This window comes from Lagopus muta, chromosome 2 (assembly GCF_023343835.1).
Source record: "Lagopus muta isolate bLagMut1 chromosome 2, bLagMut1 primary, whole genome shotgun sequence".
Lineage (NCBI taxonomy): Eukaryota > Metazoa > Chordata > Aves > Galliformes > Phasianidae > Lagopus > Lagopus muta.
Window position 1 is genome coordinate 27,787,937 of NC_064434.1, and position 24,571 is coordinate 27,812,507.

At 35.8% G+C, this 24,571-nt stretch overlaps 1 protein-coding gene across 1 annotated transcript in view; it reads right to left on the reverse strand.

Moving 5' to 3' along the window:
- Positions 1–1,308: 1,308 nt before the first annotated feature.
- LMBRD1 (LMBR1 domain containing 1) overlaps positions 1,309–24,571 on the reverse strand; it is a 67,630-nt gene continuing 44,367 nt past the window's right edge. Inside the window, exons 10-16 of the mRNA XM_048936542.1 lie at positions 19,877–19,941; positions 19,049–19,151; positions 17,829–17,933; positions 16,456–16,605; positions 15,474–15,552; positions 3,265–3,356; positions 1,309–3,149 (exon numbers count right to left, since the gene is read on the reverse strand). Coding sequence (XP_048792499.1) covers positions 3,030–3,149; positions 3,265–3,356; positions 15,474–15,552; positions 16,456–16,605; positions 17,829–17,933; positions 19,049–19,151; positions 19,877–19,941 — 714 coding nt within the window. The 3' untranslated portion in view covers positions 1,309–3,029. The remainder of the gene's footprint in view (positions 3,150–3,264; positions 3,357–15,473; positions 15,553–16,455; positions 16,606–17,828; positions 17,934–19,048; positions 19,152–19,876; positions 19,942–24,571) is intronic.

Sequence of the window (24,571 nt, forward strand, 5' to 3'; positions counted from 1 at the left end):
TCGAAAAACAAAAACAAACTAGATCTGACCAGAGCACTACACCTATCAAAAGCTCACACAAATCTGAAATATTCATATACTCAGCAAAACAATTCTGATACTATTTTATGTGAGTTTAGTACAGACAAAAATCGATCTTTGAAACTTGATAAGAAAACATCTAACATGAAATTGTTTTATATCTGAAAAAGCTGAACTTGCTCAAAACTGCAAAAAAAAACCTCTGGATGGTCATTTCACAGCTAACAGTCAAATGACTCAATTTTATCAACAAAATCAGACAAGCAGCCACAGAAGGAATAAACTTGTGGAAAAGCAATTCATCACTTGACTTTCTAGCATTTTACAGAAAACAGCACAAAACAACAAGGAAAAATTTTATTGGAAGTTCTATTTCTTAAAGTTGCCACAAATATTGATTAATAATACGTATTTTAAGTCAGAGCTACACTGCATTTCACTACTAGCCTTCTTTACTGTGACAAGCAAATCCAGCTGCTGACTTTACCACAAACTTCATCAGCGTCTCCAGCTCATTTAACAAGGCACAGCACTGCCGAACATGTCAAGTTTCCACTGCATGAAAGAAATGCTAAACAAATGAATTCCTGAGTGTATACTCATGAAAATCACAACAGCGCATAGTATAGCAGTGCATGCAGTCAAAATATTCATTGAACTCTAAAGAAACTCTACGACATGAAAATAGCTTAGATTATGAGTACTGACAATCATTTGTTGCTTGTGTGACAGTAGATAAAAGCAAGCATCTGAAAAACCTCCCAAATTCTTATGGAGTGAGAAAGGCTGCTTCTCAATAGCTGTAAGTGAAGTAGTATTGGGCCAGTTGTAAAAATTTAGTAGCACCTGGTCAAGTAGGTGGTACTTACTGAATCCTCCAAGAGTTGAAAGAATGCCACAAGGTCAAAGGCTGATCAGTGTACTACTGCACACAGCCTATTGAAAGCAGGATAGATTGAGAAAAACCTAGAAATGGGAAATGAAAGTCATGAAAGCAGGAGATACCAATAGAGCAATAATTGTCTAGGAAAGGTTAGGTATCCTGACCTCAGACTGCATAAAGCTCACAAGCAGCTTTATGATATGAAGGGAGCATCTTCCTGCCAATCTTCCCCAGATAAGTAGCCATTTCCCCCATTGGGAAGATGAGAATGAATGGATGTAACTCTGCAAAATCCAGTCTTACATTCAGAAATACTAGCAAACAAACCCGTGTATAATATAGGCAAAGAAAGCGTTATCAGTTAAAGGTGCTGGTGAAAATATCAATGAATGCTATAAAATGAGAACATTTGAGCAGTTCACTTTATTTATATTAGCTCACTTAACTTTCCCATCAGGGTTCCCACAAAACAGCATTTGCTGTAAATTGCTGATATCCTCTTGATGTAGCTTGTAGGGAGCTTCCAGACATCCAGCATCAGGCTCCACATTCTGTTTGATTCCTTTGAACTACTTATAAATAATTCACTGCAAGTTTCCCCATGGTCATGTTTAAATAGAGTTCAGCTCATTCTAGTTTAAGGGAGCACAGAATGCCTAATCAAGCTTCAGTACCTGCTCTCAACATCTGAATTCATCTGACCTTTAAAATGTCTCACTGGTAGCAAACAAATTTGTTGCCATAAGTTGAGCAGTCTTGACTACATATGCTTAGCTTATGATCAGGATCTACAATCCAGTTTGCCACATCAACATGGATATTGCAGTAGTTGGCACTGAATACTTACAGGAAAAAAAAATGAATTTTTTAGTAAGAGTCCACTATTTGTTACCAGTACCCACAAATTGACTAAGCAACTCTCTTAAAAAGACTTACAATACTGGAACTGAATTCAAATTCAGCAGTTCCCAGGACTCTGCTGTTCTGAAAAACTGCAAGGAGAGGCATACTCTATTTCAAAAAAAAAAAAGCAAGCTGTGATTTTTGAAGAGTCCACAGACAAGTAGAACTTAATTTCCACACAGTTTAATAATGGTCAGTTTGACTTATAAAGAGATATTCTAAATTGTAACTTCAGTTAGCATTAGAAGTTTAGAAATCTGTACTAATATTTTCTTTCACTTGTCACCAATGAGTATGCGAAGACACATTTTCAGCCTCAAAAATACAGCTCAGTAACAGTGCAACTAACCTTATTTTAAAAAGACATGAATATGTTTAAGAACTATGTTTATATGAATACAGGCTTGTAAACAAGTTGGCAACATCCATGTTAAATATTGAAAAAGTCACAGAAAAAATACTAGAAGTTGAGATTTTCACTTTTTCATTGGTTATAAGCCTGGCAGCCAGCATCTTCAGAACTGAACTATACCAACATACTACAACCACACTGAATATTGTCATTTATACTAATGACTTCCTCTGACAAGGCCAAAAAGACAGCTCATAGTTATTAGAGGATTCCACAGTAGCTTAGTGGTGATAACAGTGAAAAGGACATTATTCACATACTAGGGACTTGCTACTTCAAGTTCATGGCTCTGGCCTATTTTAAGTAAAGTTTCTTACCAGCTATAGTTTTAAACAGAAATTTCAGAAATGTCGATGCTCATGCAGAAATTGCATCCACCTGAAAGTGAAAACTCAACACAAGTTTTTCTAGCAATGCTTATACCAGCTGTTTTGTAGGATTTTAGCTGATTTTATTTATAAGCTTGAATAAAAAGAACAGTGCTCTGTAAGTTTGGTATGAAAATATTTAAAAAGCACGAGAGAAACAACATGAGTTATGAAATAACAGCAGTCAGTTTATCAAAATGTACATTAGAAAGTTACACATATGTCATAAAACAGTTCTCTATATTATTCAAATTCAGTTTCACAATTTGCTTTCTTTCATACAGTGATCGCTTTCAAGCATTTTTTGACCTCATGTTAGGAAGTACACTTATTTTCTCTATTTTACAGGTGCAAGGATGTTTATTTTGATAGCAATTCCATGGGGATATTACTTTCAACAAAATATTAAGTTGCATGTTCCTATCTTGAAGGCAAAAGGCTATCAACAGTAATAAGCTGACAGTTCATCATCACTCATGTCTGAATCATCTTCATCTACTTCACCTTCAATGACCGACTTCTTGCCTTTGCAGCATGATACAATTAATCCAATTAAGAAGACCTGCAAGTCACAAATTAGTAAAATTACTTTTACTGAAGGACAACATATGGAAAACTGAATGGCAGTATGAGTATGCAAATTTCAGTGATCTTTATCTCAAGATCAAAATACTTACTGCAATGAATGCCCAGTTCCCGAAGTAATAGACAGCACTGAAGAACCAAAATTTATGAAGAAAAAGGTATGTACGAGTAACAATACACTGATCTAAAAGGAAAGCAAATAGGAATGATTAACACAGAACAAATAGAAGTCAGCTAATTCCAATTTTCTTATAGGAAAACAGTTCAGCACTTTCAGAGGGTATTCAGCTTTTAAAAATAACTCCACCTACTTAAATCAAGTATGCTACTCCCTCTCAAAAAGGTACAGGAGAGGGATATTTGATTTTGAGATACTGAACATGAATACAGATGGCACTAGAAGCTGATGTAAGTAAATCCATTAGCATCAGATACTTGACAGATATGTTAATTACTGGCTGTTCTGACAGATCCTATTGCAAAATCATTCTCTTTTGGATGAACTGGTATCAATAACAAGGAGATACAAAGCAGATTCTGCAGTAGAAATGCACTTTAATACCTCAAATCAGAATTCCCCAGAAGCTGCTTTACCACCACCACATACCACAGCTCACTAGTATGAGTTAAGGATAGCCCTCACCAGGAAGGCCTGCTGCTCGACCATCCCCAGATGACCTTCTCCCTGACCAAAACTGTGGTGCCTACAATACCTTTATCAAAACTGACAAATTCCTGTCCTTTAACAGTTCAGTGATTTATACTTAACAATATTTAAAATTCTTCTGTTAGTTTTAAGTTTAACTACTACTTTGTGTACCACACTGATCTCTATTTGCCTCACAGGCTATGAGATAGCATTAACTAACAAAAAGTTAAACTGGTATTTCACAGCTATTAAATATTAGACGTACAACATTGACACATTCTACAAATCACTCAAGTGTGGCACATCTCTTGCAGAGAAAGAAGACTTTACTATCAAATAAAAGCAAACAGAAATGGAAAAGGAATTTTGCTAAAGTAATCCTTCTTGGTTCTCTATTTTTCTTCAAAGAATGGAGATCAATTCTTTTATTTCCCTCTTAACACCCTTCAGTAGTACATATGTAAAAAGAAGGAATAGTAATAATTTAGCACATTACTGATAAAGCAAGAAATACTTCTAGCATGACGGTGCTTCACAATTGCAAGTAGTATTATCAACACCATCTGCAGTTCTCCAGCTGGTTACTTCAATTAAAAGCAGCTAAAAACTTTCAGATGTCTCTCTACAGTAACTGGATTAAATAGATGATAAATATTTTAGAACACTTAGACCTCGAGAAAAACATCTCAATGGAATCTGTCAGAAGTTCAACTAACTTTTAGTTCATTCCCTCTGAACTAAAACATCACTGATGTAACGACATTTAAATTCCTGTAATGACAATTGAGACTAAGTGGATGAATAACCTGAATTAGGATAAAAACGTTGTTAAGAATGATAGTTATTCATGAATATTACTGACAATTCCTTGATCTCTGTGAACACTGTAAACAAAGCTTGGAAACCTACCATGCCTGATAGGCAATTAATCACTAAGAATAAAGCATACTATACAGTGCTGACCAAGCAACAGAACCAAAAATCAAGATTCAAAATAGAACAGCTCCTTAAACAAAGGATGCCCAGCAACACTGCTAACAGCCACAATTACCTGAAGTTGACCATGTTTTGTCAGATCCACTGAAAGTTTTGATCCTGGCGAATTAGTTTTAAACCCTTAAGCTCCATTTACTTATATTCTTGAACAAAGGCTTTTTCCTAGAACTGAATTGTAAGGATAAAGAAATGTGTAATATATAAACCTTGAAGTCTACACAATTATTTTAGGCAATGAAATGCACAGGTCATAGTAACAGTCTACCATTTCTGAATCTAAAAATATAGTGAGCTTTCACAAAAGGATTTAAAAAACAGTTTTAGGGAAGAGATACTAGCTGTGAACACAGAACTGCACAACACTGACATTCTTTGGAGAAGATAATACTGAGGTAGACACCGGCTTCATTTGTTCGTTAATGGTCTGGACACTGATAGACTACAGCCACAGTAAAAACCCAGATGAAATTACAGATAGCAGAGAACAGAGGTCAAATACACTATACAGTAAGGACACTGTTCTGAGGGAACCTAATATTTCAGCCCCTTGAAATAATCCTTGAAGTTCAACAAAGAAGGGAAGTACTGACACCTTAAACAAAGTAACACCATGCAACAGTGCAGGCTAAAAACTGACGAGGTACAACAACTCTGCATGAAGTCTGCAACTTTGCAAAAGCTACTTAGTCAACAAGAAAATGCCCCAGTGCCCTAGCATACAAGCCAGAAGCACAGTTACCAGTGTGCAGTTGCAACTGAAAAAGCTAACCAAAAATCATGCTTCACTAACAAGAACACAGCTAGCAAGTCCAAGGAAGAGATTACTTCTTTCAACTCTAATTGGAACTGCATTTGTGTTACTTCAGGCTCCCTAGTATAAGAGAAACAGGGGCACAATGCAGCAAGTCTGGCAGAAAAACACTGAAACAGCTAAAGCACTGGCATATAATGAAGATTTGTTCATTCACCTTGGAGTAAAGGTGCTTGCAGGTGTGCCTTATTGCTACCTCTGCCATGTAGCAAGGGATTAAAAATAAAAGGAAAGACTCTTAAAAAGACCTGCACAACAAAATGACAATGGATGACAGACAAGCTGCAGCAAGAAATATTCCTGTCAGATAACAAGTAAAACTTCATTTCAGCAGGCGAAGTTTTCAACTTCACACAGGTTTCCGAATTCATCTGTGGAGACACTTATAGCAAGTGGATGGACTTGAGCAACCTGCTCTGCCCAATCCTGCTGGAGGGTTGGAGCAGATCTCTGTCTTGCATGCTCAAAATTAGTTATAATCCACATTACATCAAGGTATGTACAAGGATACCACAAACATCTAACACTTTACATGACATTTTGGATGGAAAACTGATTGAGACTGATAATGTCATCTACACACAGTCAAGTCCTGATTTCAAGCAGACCTAATTTCGGTAAAAACACACTCTTAGAAGAGAACCTGGTGTATGTTAGAATGCACTGTATATTAAAGAAATCATACAAGCATCTAAGGCATGGCCTCAGGTACTCAAAAAACATCTCAGAGGGTCCTGTTGCCACACAAAAGCTCTGCAGCAGAACGCAGATGCTGCTAACAGTACAACTTGCAACTTGAGTTTCAAGAATGGGTTTGATGCATTTGTAGACATTAATCATCTACCAAGATCCAAAAGGGTTGAGATTTCAACGAAGAAATGGTAATTAAGGGGAAAACATACATTTCATCCTTACCAACATTACTTCCTGGCCTATGCCACTGCTCCTAATTTAAATAATTTAAAACTTGGATAAGATGGAATGATGGTTAGTACACATCCATGGTGCAGTACTTCAACTGTGAAATCTCAAACATCCTTCTTAGCCTTCCACTCATTTCCAGTTATTACTTCCCATGGTGCTTTGTGTGAAACACATCCCTGAATACTTCACTTAGCTTATATGACTCAAGACGTGTTATTTTATGTTGCTGAATGAACATTCCTACAGGCCAAGTCAGTTTTTCATTAAACAGCACTTGTAGCACTAGCACTTAATCTTACTATGGTTTTCCTGAAACAAAGAGCTAAATTGTATTTTGACAAATAGGGTAAATAACTGCAGCAGGAATGGTTGGTCTGGATGCAGTAATTCATGAAATACTTGCTTGATAGAACTTCTGGAAATCTCTGAGTGTTACCTGGAACATACAAGTTGTATCAATATAAACATTCTTCTGATAAAAATGAGAAAAACACTACAATTCCTATGAACTGAGTAGGAGAGGGCAGAGATCTCAGTTTTAAAAGTGGTCTCACAGAAACATTTTTTTACTTAGAATGTACAGCAGCAGAAAATGAAGCAGCCTGTGGATTGATTTGAAAAAGCTATAATAGCAAAAGTTTTTTTCTTGGAATCACTCAACTATCCATTTAGCGTATTGCTTAAAGGATGTCACTAAGGTAGACTAAGGGCTCTGAAAAAACTTTTTGTTAAATATATGGCAATATCTCAGCAATATAAGTAATGTGTTGCAAACTCCAAAATAAAAAGAACTTATTAATTGGATATCTCATCTTAGACAAGTTATATGGCTTAATTCAGACCATGAGAAAAACTACAGAAACACTAAAGCAGCATAGGCTAATCTGTGGCTATAGAGCATAATGAAAAGTCCTACTACTATGTTTTGTCTTGCAACTCAGCATTTCACTAGGGAAATAAGAAAATTTAGTCAATTTATAATAAACAAACTGACCAAATATTTTGGTAAGTACTAAGTACCTTAATCTATACAAAGAAAATGTGTAAGATTATGGTCCACAAAAAACATATTGCAAGTAGGTAAGAAATCAAGGGACATCCAACAGTGTAAGAGAGCCATAGTCATATTTGCATATCTGTCATCCTGTGATATGTCCAATTCATTTCTCTCAAGAGAACAGCAAAACTTTCACTTCTGGTAAGGTTTCATGTTGAGTGATTAGAATTTCTTTTGACCACCAGATGGAAGAAATGCTACAGCCCTGGAAAGTATCCTGAGACACACAACTGTTTCTCACAGTTCAAAAACATTTGTTTACACATAACAGTGGAAACAGGGATCAAGTATTAAAATTTAAATACTCCACTAAAGAAACAGAACGTGGACTTGTTTCAAGTTCCAGCTTTGCTAACAGACCAAAGCATTCAGATAGAGAAGATAAAATAAGCTTCAGGCATCCTCAGATGTAAGCAAGTCTATCACAACTTTCTAATTGTAAGCTTCCTCTTCACCTTGTACCTATGAGCTAGCAACTTACCAGACTCACACACTTTTCTGCTTCTGTTAAGGTTATTCCAGGTCTTCAATCTGCCACTGAAGTTTGATGTTTAGAACTATTTTTATATATCACTTTCTCAGGTTTCAAAGGAAAGATTTACAGAGTGGTAATAACAAAGCCACAAGTCACAAATATAATTTTTATCAAAGATGGTTAAACAAGGAAAAAGTGACTTTTTGTTGCCTGTTACTCAGCAGTTTCTACATGAAAAGTAGCTGCCATATATCTCATCTGAGCTACCACCATCAGTCCCATATTATTCTTTATTGTAGCATATGTACAGTTAGTACTCGCAGCTGTTGAGACTTTTGCAGGCCACAATCCAGTCCCTCTGCTATTGCTCCTCTGGTTTCATTAGAGAAGTCCATCTGCTACAATAACCAGTGGCATCACACACCAATTGTCCCTTTCCCTCAGCTGACTCTTGACAGAAATTGCTCAAACTTGAGTTACTGTTCCTTCAACTTTCACACTGATGCAAATATCAGACCTTCACCACTACTATACTAACTTCATGGTCAACTTTAACAAATTCACACTTCTGATTACTTGTAATAGGGAAAAGAATGTTGGGAAATTGGTTAATTCACATACTGCAAAGACCTGAAAACACTTTCCATCAGACTCCATGTAAGTACTGATAACTTTCCATTTAAAGAGACATGAATCACAAGGCTTCTGACCACTCAAACTGACAGAACTTTAAAGTACAAATACACAACAAAAATGTAAGACATAAATCACCCAGATGTTAAACAAATTGCAACCATCTAGAGACTTAAAATATAGATCTAATCTTGTGTTTAGCTGGAGCATTAGTGAAATAGCAGCTAAAAGGGAACCATGGACACCACACAAGTCTAACAGAACAGGCTTGGTTCTAGTCCAAAAGCTACTCTATTCAACCGGAGCTGATGATTCCAAAGCTAGTTCAAACTCTGTCAAAGAAAAAAATTTAACAAGTTAAGGAGTCAGCAGCTAGGAAAACAGGAATTAGAGAACCTGCAACATGGCTCACAGTCAGCAGAAAAAGAAGGAATATCAACTTCCTAAGTGCTCAGTAGTAAACACTTCCTAAGTGTTCCCCATTGGAAGATATTCAAGTTTTTGCAAACACTCAAAATGAAATTAGCAGTGTTCCAGTTGATACCTAAATTCTGAGAAAGCTTGTTTCAGATGGAATAACATTCCCTCAAAAATACTTATTAGCTCTAAACAAGAAATAGTGAAACAGTATCACTGAAGCACCAAGTAAGCTATTTAGAGCACCTTAACATTTAGAAGGCCATTTCTGCTTTTTCAGCAACTCGAGCTATAGATCGGTTACCTTATATTGGATATCTGCAAATTAAACTCAACTCAACCTGATATAACTCTAGACAGAAACAGAAAATGTAAAAACACAAATCAGTCTGATACGGGTATTGTTGCAGCCATACAACTTTGATAATTAGACACTATATTTATATTGAACAGTTCAAAAACTTGCAAGTCCCAGCAGTGCTAGCAGGATTTGATTAAAGAGGCTTCCAATTAGATCCTCCAGGATTTTGTTCTAAAAAGCAAAGAAAAAGAGTTGACTAGTAAAGTCACTAGTCAGCTATATTTCTTAACACTGAGAATGTAGTCCTATCAAATCATTTGAGTCACACAGCCATTGCTTAAATTTGACTTTTGAGGAAGAAAAGTCGTAAATATGAACAAGAAGTTTGGGACAGTTGTAGAAAAAGGGTATTTGATCTTAGAGAATAAAATATGAGCAAACTTTAACTAAATATAGGCAAATTCTCATTACTTTTTTCCGTATACATTGAAGAAGCCTATGAATACTTTTCCTCATCATTTTAGATTTGGAGATCTTAAAGCTGTGGCACTACAATGAAAAACAGCACCCAGCTACACAGCTTCTATTTTAGGTTACACAGAATCATAATATATGCAGATCTTGGCACCCTTTAACAGAATAGAGAGAAACGTTTTAAAGAGATTCAAAGAGCTAAAACCATTAATCTCTTTTTTCGCCAGCTTTAAAGGATGATTTAACATACATTAGGTGCATGTTAATACATGCATATTTAAGTGCAGAATAGACATGGATCTAGTAAAAAGACAGTATTAACCAATGACTGAAATCTGTAACAATGTTAATTCCAGAGATCACATCCTTCTACAGGGAAGCAGTAAATCATTGCAATCAACCTGCAAAAGTGAAAGGTGCATTCTGTGTTTCAGAGAAACTAGATATAAAATTGTATATGACATTTATGTTAATCACAAAAACTGTCCTGAGGTATTTGTGCACAGATCATACAAATGTAATTTCCTGTTTTTAAATAACAGACTTAATTTGATCATTTGCAAGAGCTATTTTCTGGAAATCTTCTCTGAACACATTTAAAGTAACTCACAGCTATCAATTTCTACTTTCAAGATCATAAAGATAAGTATTAATTTTGAAGGCAATATCCTAAATATGAGCATAGATGCAAGATTCCAGAAAGCAAGGAATCAAAGAACAGTGTAAACTATCACTTTCACTTTAATCAAAGCACTTCTGATTAACCACCTACCTCCTTTAACAGGATCAAACTCCATCTTGCACTAGCTCAGATTCCCTGAAACTACACTACACCACTTGACCTTCAGCATTAACTTAATTTTTCTCATTTAGTTTACTTTTATTTTCATACTTTCTCTACCTTACCTATCCTTTCCATCTACATGGAAAAAGATTTGAAGAAAGCATTTGATATTTTAGCAGACTGATCTTGATCCTTTAATGCCTTCACATGAAATACTTCTGGCCTTAGGATAACTTCATAGCCAGTTAATAAATAGAGGCATCTACAAAAGCAGATCAAATATCAGTGTTGGAATACCTTTATTATTCTCTAGAGAACAAAGGAAGTTATGAATATCATTAAAGAGTTAAATTTAAGTGTCCCAATGCCAAATTTTAAATAAAATCTGGATGTGATTAGAAATTCTGGCACTAATGATGCTCTCAAAACAAGTTCCCATCCTTTGACATCTTCTGTCTCTATCATACAGCTGACTTTAGCCCAGTCATGACTATCTGATAATTCAGATACTATTTATTGAATTTTAGCTACTCCACTAATTACAGCTGATAAATAGGACTGTCTGGAGTCAAACATGCATAATGGTGCTTACTTAAATTGATTTGTCATGATTATAGAGAAGTTCCATAGTGTAAGATATAAGTAGAGACTGAGGGCAAAGCATCAGGTTAGGTCACTCAGAAAATTAACAGAAAAAAGGATCAAGTTCTTCCTAAAAGCCTCCTCCTGTTCAGGCTTTGTGATTTCTTTTTGCCTTCAAAAATTCAGTTAAATCCACCAACTGGTGTCATCTATAGTCTAGGATTCTTCGAAAGTGTCAATATACACATGAGAAAGCTTCACACAATCTCCACCCCACACATCTCCTGGACTTCTATATTTAAATAATAAACAGAACACACTCCCATTTGGCATTCCCACCTGGAACTTCCTTATAACTTATGGCCTAACTCTATTTTTTAAATCTATTTATTCAGGCCAGTATAAAACCTGCATTTATTGACTTCCAGATGACAGGACAGTCTGAGAAGAAAACACATACCTAATGAGCACAGTAAGGTCTGCTCAGATTAAGCCTGAGATGTTGTTTTTGTTTGTTTGTTTGTTTTGCCATTTCTCTCCATAAATAACAGTTCAAGTCAGCGCAGGTCTACGGAAAAATCTCAGCAGATAGACTGTGCCCAGCATTTAACAGACCTCAGAAAAGCCTCATTTCTCCAATTAAGTGAAGCAGAAAATCCAAATCAAGATTATTCATAGCATGCTATACACTTAAAGTGAACAATGTTTCCTGTATTATACGAACGCTTTCATGACTTCTGACCTAACAAGAGGCAGACACTGTTTATAACATCACACAATCAAGGATAGGAAGACCGGGATTAAAGCTTTCAGTTCAATCATTGTTCATTTACATTATTTACAGTAAGCCTTGTTAACCAGTTAAGTTTAACCTATATCACATTTTCAGTTCATTAGTACAACGGCAAAGTTCTTAATCACATAATTAAGCCTTTTTTGACCTTAAAGAACTGTAGACCCAGCACTTCGGCTAGCATTAGTCCTTAAGAACAACTAATGAGATCTTTGCTCAACCGCAAACAAAAATAATGTTTGGTTTGCATATAAGAAATAGGCAATTCACAGTCCCAAAGACCATTTTAAAAGCTTTACAAGAAACTGTGTATTAACCAGAACAAGCCTTTTACACAAAGTATTGAAGCACAACTAAGAAAAAGTGTTTTTATTGAGTTAGAAGATAGTTCTTTCTATTACTTCTGGTTTGTCTATTTGTCTGAGGTTGTGCTATCATGGTCTATGGCATCCAGTACACAGCAAGTTGCCTCATAAATAATTTAAGGAAATAACAAGGTTTAATGTATGAAATCAAACAGTAATTGAATCTATAAGTTACATATTTAAGTCTAAATACTTTACTTTTCTGTACTAATACTGTATTTCATCCGTCTCATTTTTTTGGAAGACAATCATACCTCTCAAAGTGAAGGCCAGTAAGAAGCAAGCACGTATAGAAAACAGTCCCAAATACTTAAGTTTTAACAGTACTTAAGTTTTAACAGTACTTAAGTTTTAACAGTACTTAAGTTTTAACAGTACTTAAGTTTTAGTATTAGCTGCTTAAACAAGATTCAATCTTTTCTACCACCTGAGAAATAGTGTAAATATAGCAGTCATGATGTCTGCAGTATCCAAGTATTCAGTAAAATTGAGCTGAAGCTATAGGTGTATCTATCAATCAGTAAAAGGTTATAGCTTTAAGGAAAAACAGAATGAATTCAGTCAAGAAAAACAATACAATGAGCACTGAGACGACAAATCAATATTTGCGCTTAGCTCTAGTTCAGTGGTTTTCATAAGATAAAGCCCTAGCAGCAAAGCGGTCAATAAAAAAAAAGTGCTTGTCACCACTTCTAAAGTTCATTACATCTGTGCTTACTATGCATCTAGTATTCCTATAAAAAAAAAAACATTAAAAATCCAGTTCCTAACTTTGATACAAATGTCATATAACATTTTCTAGCTATCACATAGATCTGAACCAGTTCTTCCATTAAATTACCTTCAGATATTAAAATAGCAGGTATTTCATAGGCAAGTACTACATTTCACCTTTTTAATGCAGCCCAGTCAACTAGGTGAAATAGTGAATGGCTTTCATTAACAGATTTACTGTTTTTTACTTTTTCATCTATAGTATGACCTTAGCAACCTGACTGCATCTATAGATATAGAACTCTACTATACCCTTTGGATCACATTAGTATTCACATCTAAAAAAATTAACTCACCCTCTACTTAGATTAGGCTCGCACAGGACAGCATGTCAGTACCTGCACCTCCTCTTTCCAATTAAGGAGAGCATGACTCAAAGATACCTACTGCAATGATGTTAATAAACTAAAGCCATCATTTCATTTACACAGGCCAACTCTTGTGTTCAAGCACATCAGAAAACAAGCTTTAGGCATCAGCTATATCGTTTCTATTGCACAAAATAAGTTAGGAAAAAAATCATAGTAGGTAAAGTACTTATGAATGTCACCAACTACAGGTAGAACTTAGGAAACTTACTTCTCAGCACAATCTCACTTCCTTAAATTTAACAGCAAAGTCTGATTAAGATCAAACCCAAATTTCTCCAGAGAAGTCAAGACTAATGAGCTTATCAATGACAGGGTACATTCTTCTTCCAGCAAGTATTAACCAAACTGAGAAGCTGCTTACAAGAAAGATCTATAAAAACTTCTAAGTGATCTCATTTTGAAAGACAACTGATTTCACTCTTCTGAAATTAACAGAAGAGTTAATTTTAGCAGTATTGCAGTTTCAATACAAGTTGAATATTACATCCCTAAAAAAAAAAAAAATCAAAGCATCTCAGACTACATTATGGCTAAAAGCAGCTATCAAAAATGTGAATGAACAATTTATTTCAGTGGAGTCTAGAAAAATCCACCACTCATGGTAAATGACAAAAGAAATATGAATAGAAACCAACATATTAAATTTGAGGTAAGTACATACATGGGAAATACACTGCAAAAGATCAAAAACTTGAGAACAGATCATACATCCAGTTAATTTCATTACTACAAACATTTAAAATTGAACATCCTTCCCAATAACACAAATGAGAACAGAAGCTGAGGAGTCGCTAAGATGTTCCAGAAGTCGGGGTTCAGTACTTACAGAATGTTGGTAAGGTGAGAATAGAAGACTTAAGAGCACTGTCTATCTTTTGTATCGATTAGACACACCTTTTTTTTTTTTTAAAGTATATTAAAGCATACTCAATTCAACTTACTACACAGAAGCTGAAAGTGCCAGAGAAAACAACTGAGAGCTTCAACGAAAAAACATGAACCATACTGAAGGCCATATATCTTTGGCTGAGCTGACTTCTTTTAAATAAGGTCAAAACAATCAAAAATTGATAGGGGCCTAAAACCGCAGCATCAATATTGAAACACCTGTTTTGATTCAAATGGTTCAAGAATTGGTTATGGGCAAAAGAAAAAAGGAGAAAATGTTGAGAAAATCCAGATTATTAGCTTGGCTAGCTAGGTTTCTTAAAGAAATTCCCAGCTCAAGGCCAGTGTCAAGAAAGAGTGGTATCTACAGAAACTGTCTCAAAAACTGATCGCAAAAGACAGAAAAGTCAGGAAAAGCTCCCTCATTATTCATCTGCTTGCTAGTCACTATTCACAGCTCCATATTATCTACAGTACGACAGCAGTCAAAAAGGGATGGTTAATAACACTGGATGCAAGAGAAATTAAGAGAATTGCAGGACAATAGTCTAAAACGTCAAGGTCTTCAAGTATTGTTGCTCACAGAACAGCCTGTACTTACACCTTAACTGCAAAATTCTCTTTATTTGCAAATTGGCACTGAGAAGTTCAGATCTTAATTTTCTTGAGTACATTACAAATGTTGACAGAATATTTCACTGAATGTTTGGATAGTAAACATGCACTATGACATTTCGGATGCTAAAATGCTAAGCTATTCACAGCCTTGAGTTTATTAAGATCTTCTACGTACATACTAAAACATAGACTAAAGTTAACTGCAACACACCTTTGAACTGCTTCTACTAAACTTCAGTAAGTTGTCAGTAGTATGTTTTCTGGACATAACTGTATGTTAAAATCTCATTAGAACACAAAATCCAAAATCAAAGTAAAAAATTTGAGCTCCTTATTACACCTATGCACACACTTGATATTACCGTATACACAAGAAACGAGTTTCTTACCTTCAGGTGCATCTGCATCACAGTCTTTCACTACAAATGCTGTGACATTCTTTGGCTGGCCATCAATTGTCTTATTACTCTACGTAAATACATAAAGTTAGTCCACACTCCCTCAAATAAGCATTTTTCAGTATAGTACTAGTTTATTTTTTAAAAAAGAAGCTTTGATGAACTTATGCATTTAGAAGGACTTAGATTTTGAACAGTACATAAAGAAGCTATCATTTAAGACTAGTTTCACATGAAAAATTCTGCTTTCATTTAGAAGAAATGAACAAGTTATGCCCTTTGAAAGCCTGGGCAAAATACTTTGTATCTAAGAGTAAGTCTTATGTTTTCATGAACAGAATTTGGAATTCATCCTTGGTGATGAAGAAACCATTGAAGTGCTAGGCTTGAATGATGATACTGAATACAGTTACAACCTGGTATAAGAGTTAGATGATAGCCTCCAATATACTTGATAGTACTTAAATAGCCAAGATAGGAGGAAGATGGTTTTGCAAGAAAACTACTGGAAAGTCAAATATTCCTGTTCCAATTCAAACTGTTTTAGAACTTGAAAAAACTGATCCTTACACTTGATTAATCAGTGCATGTTCAAATGCTTTCTGAATATCCTCTACTGTACAAGGCTATATCTTTGTCATCTCAAATATACATGAGAACATTAACTGTGGAAAGCAGCATTACTTTCAATCACTCATGTTATCTCCAAAATCTATTGGAAGCTTGCAGCTTCTTATCAATAGAAATGAAGCATAATTCAAAGTTTGGCACTGTGTAGAGATTATCAAGGAATTATGTGACATTATACACAGTATAGCCATTTTAGGCTTATGCAGTACCAAGCAGTTTCAGTAATAGCTGAAAAAACCTGACTAGAAAATTCTTTAAGAGCTAAGAATGAGCCCAATTTGAGAAATCTGCATAAGTATGACTAAACTTGTAAATAAAAAACACATGCCACGTTGCATCTTACCTGTACCAGGTATTTTTGGCTTCCATACATTACATATTGAGGAGCAAGACTGTAGATCATGTAACTTGTATGAAGAACTATCAACAGAAGTATCATACAGAGAAATAATAGTGCTTGAGGTCTAGTTTTTCCTCGTCTGATTTTATAAAGCTGCAAGTAGAAAACATACAAGAGCTAATGATTAAAAATCAAGTTGGTTTTAGGTAAAAAAAAAAAAAAAAATAATCCATTTTCTCCTCAACCTAAATGAGGAGTACAATCCTACTGGAAAGCTGCTATAAATTCTCTTCCAGCAACTTAATTCCAGTGAGTTAAAGCAGATTTTCAGGTGTATTTACATGAAGTTCTAAACGTAGCTATTTAATCAAAATAATTGTACCAGCGATCCAGAGCATTTATAGATCAGGAAGCTTCCTAAAACAATTAATAGTGAAATAGTGAGATAACAAATAGCGTTGCTTATCACATTTATTAAGCAGTGCTATGGCTTGCCAAGAAGTACTGCATCCTCTGGCTAAGGTGTAATGTCATCTATCATTGCTTCTCTAATCAGACAAAACCAGAGGAGGGAATCATGAGATTGTATTCTTAAGTACTGAAAACAACTGCGCATGATGGAGCTGCATCTTCTCCACTTTCTTCTCCAGAGAAGAACATAATCCCTTGCTGTTATCTGTAGATAACTCTACTCCACTGTGATGCCCACAGGCTCAGATGAAGTGTCATAAGAGAAAAGAAACTGGCATCTAGTAAACAATGAAGACCAAAAACAGCAACAAGTCTCAGCACATTGCCAAAACTTACTGTCACCATTTGCAGTTCTGGGATATCACCACAGAAAAGGGTATCAGTGGGTAAAAGCAAAGTAGGAGCAAAAGAGGGGAAGTGATCAGCCAAGGATCACAAGTGTGATTGCTATGCTGTTTCTTTAAATACAGTAATACTACTTGCACATACTTAGATACGGTATATCACTGTACTCAATCTAATTAGAGAAACTGTCTTGCCACATAAAAATCAAGTCGAGCTTGACTCCACTTTTCTGAGTTTAAGAAGCTTATTAATATTTCAGTGCATCAAAATCACATGGCTCCAACTTCAAAGAGCCAGAAGCCAATGATTTCATATACCAAAGGAGTCAACTGTCTATTACTTATCACAATAGAACAGTCTTGTCTGACAGCTTGCAAAACAGAGTAGCTTTCCAAAACAGTAGAAGTTGCACAGTATGCTATTAGCACACATTACAGATACAAATAACATTTGTGGCATCTCTGTATTTCAGAAGCAGTACATAACTACTCATTAAAAATATTCCATGGGACATTTCTCAGACATTAATAGTTTGCTTTATAAAATTAAGTGATATTTACCCTTATCCAGAAGAACCAAATACCCATATTTCGAATCCCTGCCATTGAAGTGAAGATAAAGTACATAACAATAGTTGTAATAAGAATATAATCAAGTGGGAAAACCTAAAAACAAAAAACACACAAGAACTTGAAATGACAAAACGATCTTTAAGTAGAAGATATGCTCTTCCCCCACTTAGAAACTACTTAGCTTTATCTAAAACATCTGAGGTAGTAAGTCATTTAAAGGCTTTGTATGTCTCCCCAAATAGAGCTAGTATGGCTTCCTGTTAACACAGTTTACAGTTTATGAAACTAGCTAAGTGTTTCTCTTAACTTAAAACTTTACTTATTTTCAGGCCACAAAATACCTGCTTTTTAAAAATACTTTCAGAACAGAAAACGCACAGCAACAAAACTAATCTTAGAACTATATAAGCGTGTGATTATTTCTGAACATACTTGAGTACAGCATTTAACAGTTAAAGATAACACTACCGCTGAACACTGCTTTTCCCAGCGATAAGCTGTAGTGGTTAATAGTTTTTGAAACTACTGAGTAAGCAATGCTTTGTACCAAACCATTACAGTGTGATTATGGACAGAATTCAGGGGTAACAGAACTACTAACAATTAAAGCTTCCCTTTCGTTAGTTTAACCATTACTGTTTCATGTTTGTAAAATTCATGTGGAAATGTTGTCTTCCAAATCTACTCGAGTTCATACATAAGAAAAAACACATTTTATTTCAGAGTAATACAGTATTATAACATGCCTAACTGCACAGAACATAGTATATCTTTACAGGATGTAATAAATACATTGAAAATTGAGGTACATGTCCCTTAAGAGGCATAAGTCATTAAACAAAAAAAACTCAAATATAAATAAATAAATATAAACATACATAAATAAAAAGGACATGAAAAAAGTTGCTGTTATTCTGTGTGTAATAACTTGTGCGACAACCATCATCAACACTGCAACTACATCTTTCCAATCAAAGTTCACCTCCAGCACTACCTTTCTCTTGTTTGGATGACTTTCATCAACCCAAGATCTTCATATTCTACATCCATTAGCTAAAACAAATCATCAGTAAAAAAGCTGCCTTACTTTTACAGAACACATCTAGACAATTTTCTTCAAGTTACTTAGAAGTACAGTATGTCTTTTAGCAGCTTCGATAATCAGAGGAACTTCCTTATATCTGTACATCACCAATTAATTTACTTACTGTTTGAAGAACAGGTAGCAGCATATTCAATGGATTGGTCAAATTGGTTCCTAAAATTATAAATCCAGAGTCAAAGCCAGCTGAATGTAGAGCTTTGTCTAAACTGTAGAAATTAAGAAAAACTGGGTAAGCTCTATGGTTATTCAGGAGTTGTTAAATTTAAAACAGCAGCTCAAAAAAAAGCTGAACTAAGCCTAGAGATTAAGAGTTGTTTCATACGTATATAGACCCATTGTTCTATAAAACTCACTGCACTCATTCTAAGAAATCTGTATTGATTTCTTTATTTCCTCAATGTTTTGGTTCTTCTTTAGTTCAGGCCATATAACTTATTTGCCCAGTCTGAAAAATTAAAGAAACTTAACCAGAAGTTTCAAGTGTTGGTAACGATCTTCATTAAAATCTCTACTTTGTAGCTGTTCATGTTACTTTCAATTATATGAAACAATTATAATGTACGTGATTACACATTATATATCATTTACCACAAGGAAAAACACCTGTTAACCAGCCAGCAAGTACCTACACACTTAAGTTCATTCAAGCACTCAATAGTTCCATAGCCTTAATTAAGTTTGCTTAAAGTTCATGATTTCTCTACCACATCAGAACTGTTTTCAGCAGCATGCAGTTAAACTGAGACATGCCCTTGATTGTTTTAGTACATTTTGATTTCAATGTGCATTACAATGAAAAATGCAGCACTGGTTATAGAAATACATCATAGGAAAGAAACTGCTCCTGAAGCAAGTCACCCCAAACTGAGTTAGATGTTAGAAGAGAAAGTGCATAGTTCAAGTAGTTAAAAAAGTGTTGCAATTTACTTACTTTGACAAGAAGAGAGAGACAGTGAAGAGCAGTGCTACAATGATGAAGAATACTCCCCATACAATCTGGAAGCAAAAATGTTTTACAATGAAACTGAAAATGCCTGCAGTTGATAAAATAACAAAACTTGTCTGAGTTCCAATAAAGGACTAGCAATCTTGGAGCTCAGACCACAAGCAGTTAAAAATAGTTTTGGTAAAGATTTGACAGAAGCACTAGAAACACTTACTCAGGTACAAAGATTTATGTCAAGCATTCAAAAAGATGAGCACCCAAGACAAGAACCACTTCTGTCCAGCAGATACATTGAGCTCTGAGTCAAGTGTTGAAGTACATCCTGGGTTGTAAGATCAAGTTCAAACATCCCCTGCCATGAGCAGGGACACCTTCAGGTTGCCTGGAATCCCATTGAACATGACCTTGAACATTTCTAGGGGCCATCAGCAATTTCTCTGAACAACTCATCATGCTCTGAGTAAAGAATATATTCTTTAGATCTAATCTAAACCTACCCTTTTCATGCTAAATCTCTTAGCACTACATCCTTTAGTAAGTCTAGAAATGTCAAAAAAGTGCCATTAAGAACACAGATGTTACATTAAATGAACATAACATTCACCAGAATGCATTATCAATACTTGTTATATAGAATGGAAAACCTTCACAATATGAAGGCATTTGGGCATTAAGTATATTTCCACTGCTGCACTACCACATCCAGTAGTGCGCTCCGTTTAAACAAGGTACAATTATTTCTCAGTTGAGAGCTCTCTTCCATAGAGCTATTTGGAGGAATGTTGACAAAAATCAGTTCGATGAACTGATGTAAAATTCAAGTAAGCAGGCCTATGTGCTAAAATTGCATCTTGCTTCTGCCTGCATGTCCTCAGTCACCGCTATTATTATTTCAAAGTAGCTTTCAAACCTCAAGTTACAGAAAGCAGCTTTCAGAGTATTTCAACTCATAGGTTTAAGTTACCCAGGAATTTACCTTTGAAATGATCTTTAGACTTGAACAGACAAGAAAACAACTACTGCAGTAGTAGAAGAGTTGAGTTTCAAGAAAATATAAATGCAACTTGAATACTGCCATACTTAGATATGCTTTCATCTAAGGACAAATGATAAAGTTGACATTAACACATCAAAATAACCAGATAACCTCTCCTCTAGAGAGTTCTAGAACCAAAGTTCTATATTCCTTCAGCTGCCCAAGGGAAGTCATTTAACCTGTTCAACAGTTTTAAACAGACAAAAGCCAACCACTGCTCTTATTTTGCTAACAAATCAGAAGAATAGTTATGTACAAACAACTGCTACGGACCACTGTAATTATCAGCTATTGCTACTATTTCTGAAGTGTTGGAAAGCTTTTTTAGTAAGCTTTTGCTTGGAAACCTGGATCACCAATATAAAACTGCCTGATGTACAAACTAAGAACGGAATGTTTTAAGATCGTATCTCTCCACAGTAAACTCTCACTAGGAATTAGCTGTTCAAGAAACAGAAGCACAAAAAAAAACCATTAAGCTTGCATTACTTTATGACTTCCTATTAACTACAGGCAGTAGATATATCCGTACTTCCTCTGGCATATGTCTTTTGAAACAAGGCATTACACTTAAGTGAATAAACAATTGATAAAGCGCTTCTTCTCATGTTTTAACCTCAACTCCAGTTGCATTAACATAAGCCTTTTCTATCAAACTTAAAGACCTACAATTCTCCCTTAGTTCATTTTATGCTTCTACAGGGTTAAGACTGCTAAATCACAATTAACATCAACTTACATTCATGTAATTTCATAGCAGCTATTGACTCAGATCTTCTATGTAAGAAACCTCATGTTATCTACATTCTTCCCGTACCTTATAACTTGCCCTATAGATTAACCAAGGCTTCACTTCTATTAATCAGCACATAGCTAATTAATAAACACTAACACTCAGACTCACAGGCAAGCTTGCAACTTACACAGTTTGTCTGAATCTCTATCAGCTGAAGAGCAAACTGATGAAGTTAAATTAAGAGCAGCTTAGTATAACTGTACTGCTGTCTACTAGTTTAAGCCAACTGGATTCTCTTAAAATATTTTAGATACAGCCATGAAAATTTACCAAGGGTTCTAAATTCTGCTCTGTCACAGCACAAATGAGAAGGAATTCAAACCCCTGAGAACACATTCTATTTTAAAACAAAGGACAGTACTCGATTAAACAGAACCTCTTGTTCTTTTAACAGGCCTATTTATTAACTGGTACTAAAAAGCTTTGATTACTAGATCAGGCAAAAAACAACTTGGGTTTCAGCCAAACAGCATACAGAGGAACTGAAGAAGGTTATCTTTCAAAGAAAAAAGCAATCTTTAATTCATATTAAAAGAATTCAAAGCTTTCAACACAAGATTAAGTTCACTTCTACACCACAGTATTTTTGTAAGCAAGGTCTCAATGCTATCACAACTCAAGCCCTGTTATTATTTTCACTTTAATCAGGCCTGCTCCATTGTCAGGTCAGTTTCTAAAACAATCAAGTGCAAAACACTGACCCAACTCCTACTTGTACTCAAAATACATTTGCTACTGAGTAGGTTGCAGATCTGCTGCCTTGAACTCATGCCACTTCTCTCATCAACTGTAAGCATTTGCATGGATCTTCTAATCCTAGAATATGTATCAAGGAACTGCCAAAAAGAGAACCACGTTTTTATGCAAGACTGTAGACATTACAAAGTCATTAGTGTATAGCATGTGCTGCTTCTTGCACCCCCCCCACAACATCATCCTTGTTAGAGTTATACAGAGAACTCTTGCATCCTATCCCTACTCCCAGAAGTCTGGGAAGCTAAACTGTTTGATCTCTGAAAAACTTGGATGTTACTGAGACGATCATGGAATTTAGGACAATTTCATTCTGAGTAGACATGATCACATGGGAACAGGTGGGTGTCCCTAACAAAAAGCTAGAACGCTTGCCCTTGCCTGCCCAGTTATTTCCTATAGTGGCACTCATGTCAACGGAAAAAAAAAAAATAGTGAATCAGCTTATGGTAATTGTTCCATGACTTTAAACCAATATCAAAGAAACAAACATTTAAAATGTCATGGTTTTGTGATGCAACATACAAATGGGCTAGAGACTGAGGGGTAGACTTAACTATGGATGCTATTGCACAGGTTATTCATGATTGTGACACATGCACCACAATTAAACAAGCCAAGAGGATGAAACCTCTCTGGGAGGAAGGGCGATGGCAAAAATATAAATATGGGGTGGCATGGCAGGTTGATTATATCACCTTGCCATGATCTTGCAATGGTAAGTGTTACATGCTCACTATGGTAGAGACAACCACTGGGTGGCTTGAAACATTTGCAGTACCCCATGCTACTGCCCAAAACACCATATTAGGTCTCGAGAAACAAGTCCTGTGGTCACATGGCACTCCAGAAAGAATTGAGTTAGATAATGGGACTCATTTCAAAAATTCTCTTGTAAATACTTGGGCCAAAGATCATGGCATTGAGTGGATTTATCATATCCCCTATCATGCACCAGCTTCTGGTAAAATTGAACACTACAATGGGTTGTTAAAAACCATGTTGAAAGCAATGGGTGGCGGAACATTTAAGCACTGGGAGAAGCATTTGGCAGAAGCCACCTGGTTGGTCAATACTAGAGGACTGATCAATTGTGATGGTCCTGCTGCTCCCTACATACTGTCAAGGGAGATAAGGTCCCTGTAGTACATGTAAAGAACATGCTAGGAAAAGCAGTTTGGGTCTTTACAGCTTCCAGGAAGGGTAAACCTCTTCACAGCACTGTTTTTGCCCAGGGACTTGGGTCTACATGGTGGGTGATGCAGAGAAACAGGGATATCCAATGTGTACCACAAGGGAATTTGATGTTGGGGGAGTGCAGTCAGTAATTCCATATATAGGTTTGCATGTGCTTGTGTTTAATGTTTGGTAATTATTGTTTGTGTATGTTAAGCATGATGCAGTGATGTAGAATAAGGGGTGGAATGTCATGGTTTTGTGATTTTTGGTATTCCACATCATAACATCATGTGGGGCACTGGGAGTTTAACTGTTAATGCTCAAGTCCTGGGTACCTGCCCAGAAGAGGAGAACTACATTCCACAGGGGACTTTGCGGTCACGGAAAGGAGATAGAACTCCTGGCAAGGTAACCTGATGGGCACTTTTTCATCTTCCTCACCAGCTCTCGCAAGTCTCCCTGCTGCTCAACTGGACTGCGCATCTCACCTCAGCATTGTGGTGAGGCCTATCCACCTTTCAGACATTCTCTCTCTCATTATATTTGATTTATTGGCTTCAATTCTAATTATATTGATTATAGTGTGCTATCTTGCATTCCAATAACATATTTAGTAAATTAGTTTGTTTCTCCTCAGATCATTGCCACTGTTTGTAATTATTTTGGGGGTCCCCTGTTTCCTTCTTCCAGAGGCACAGATTTTGCAAAATCCCTCCACCCTGCTAGTCACAGAACTGGACCGAACCTGCCCGTAAACTGTTGACATAGAGGAGCAATCATTCTCTCAGGGCTGGTGTCTATTAACATAGTTAAAAAAGCAGTGGCACAAATGTAACATGATTATGTTACATTTGTGTTACATGTTATCTCAGCAAGTAGCTGAGAGCGCAGTGGCTGGAGGGTTGGCTTCTAGTAA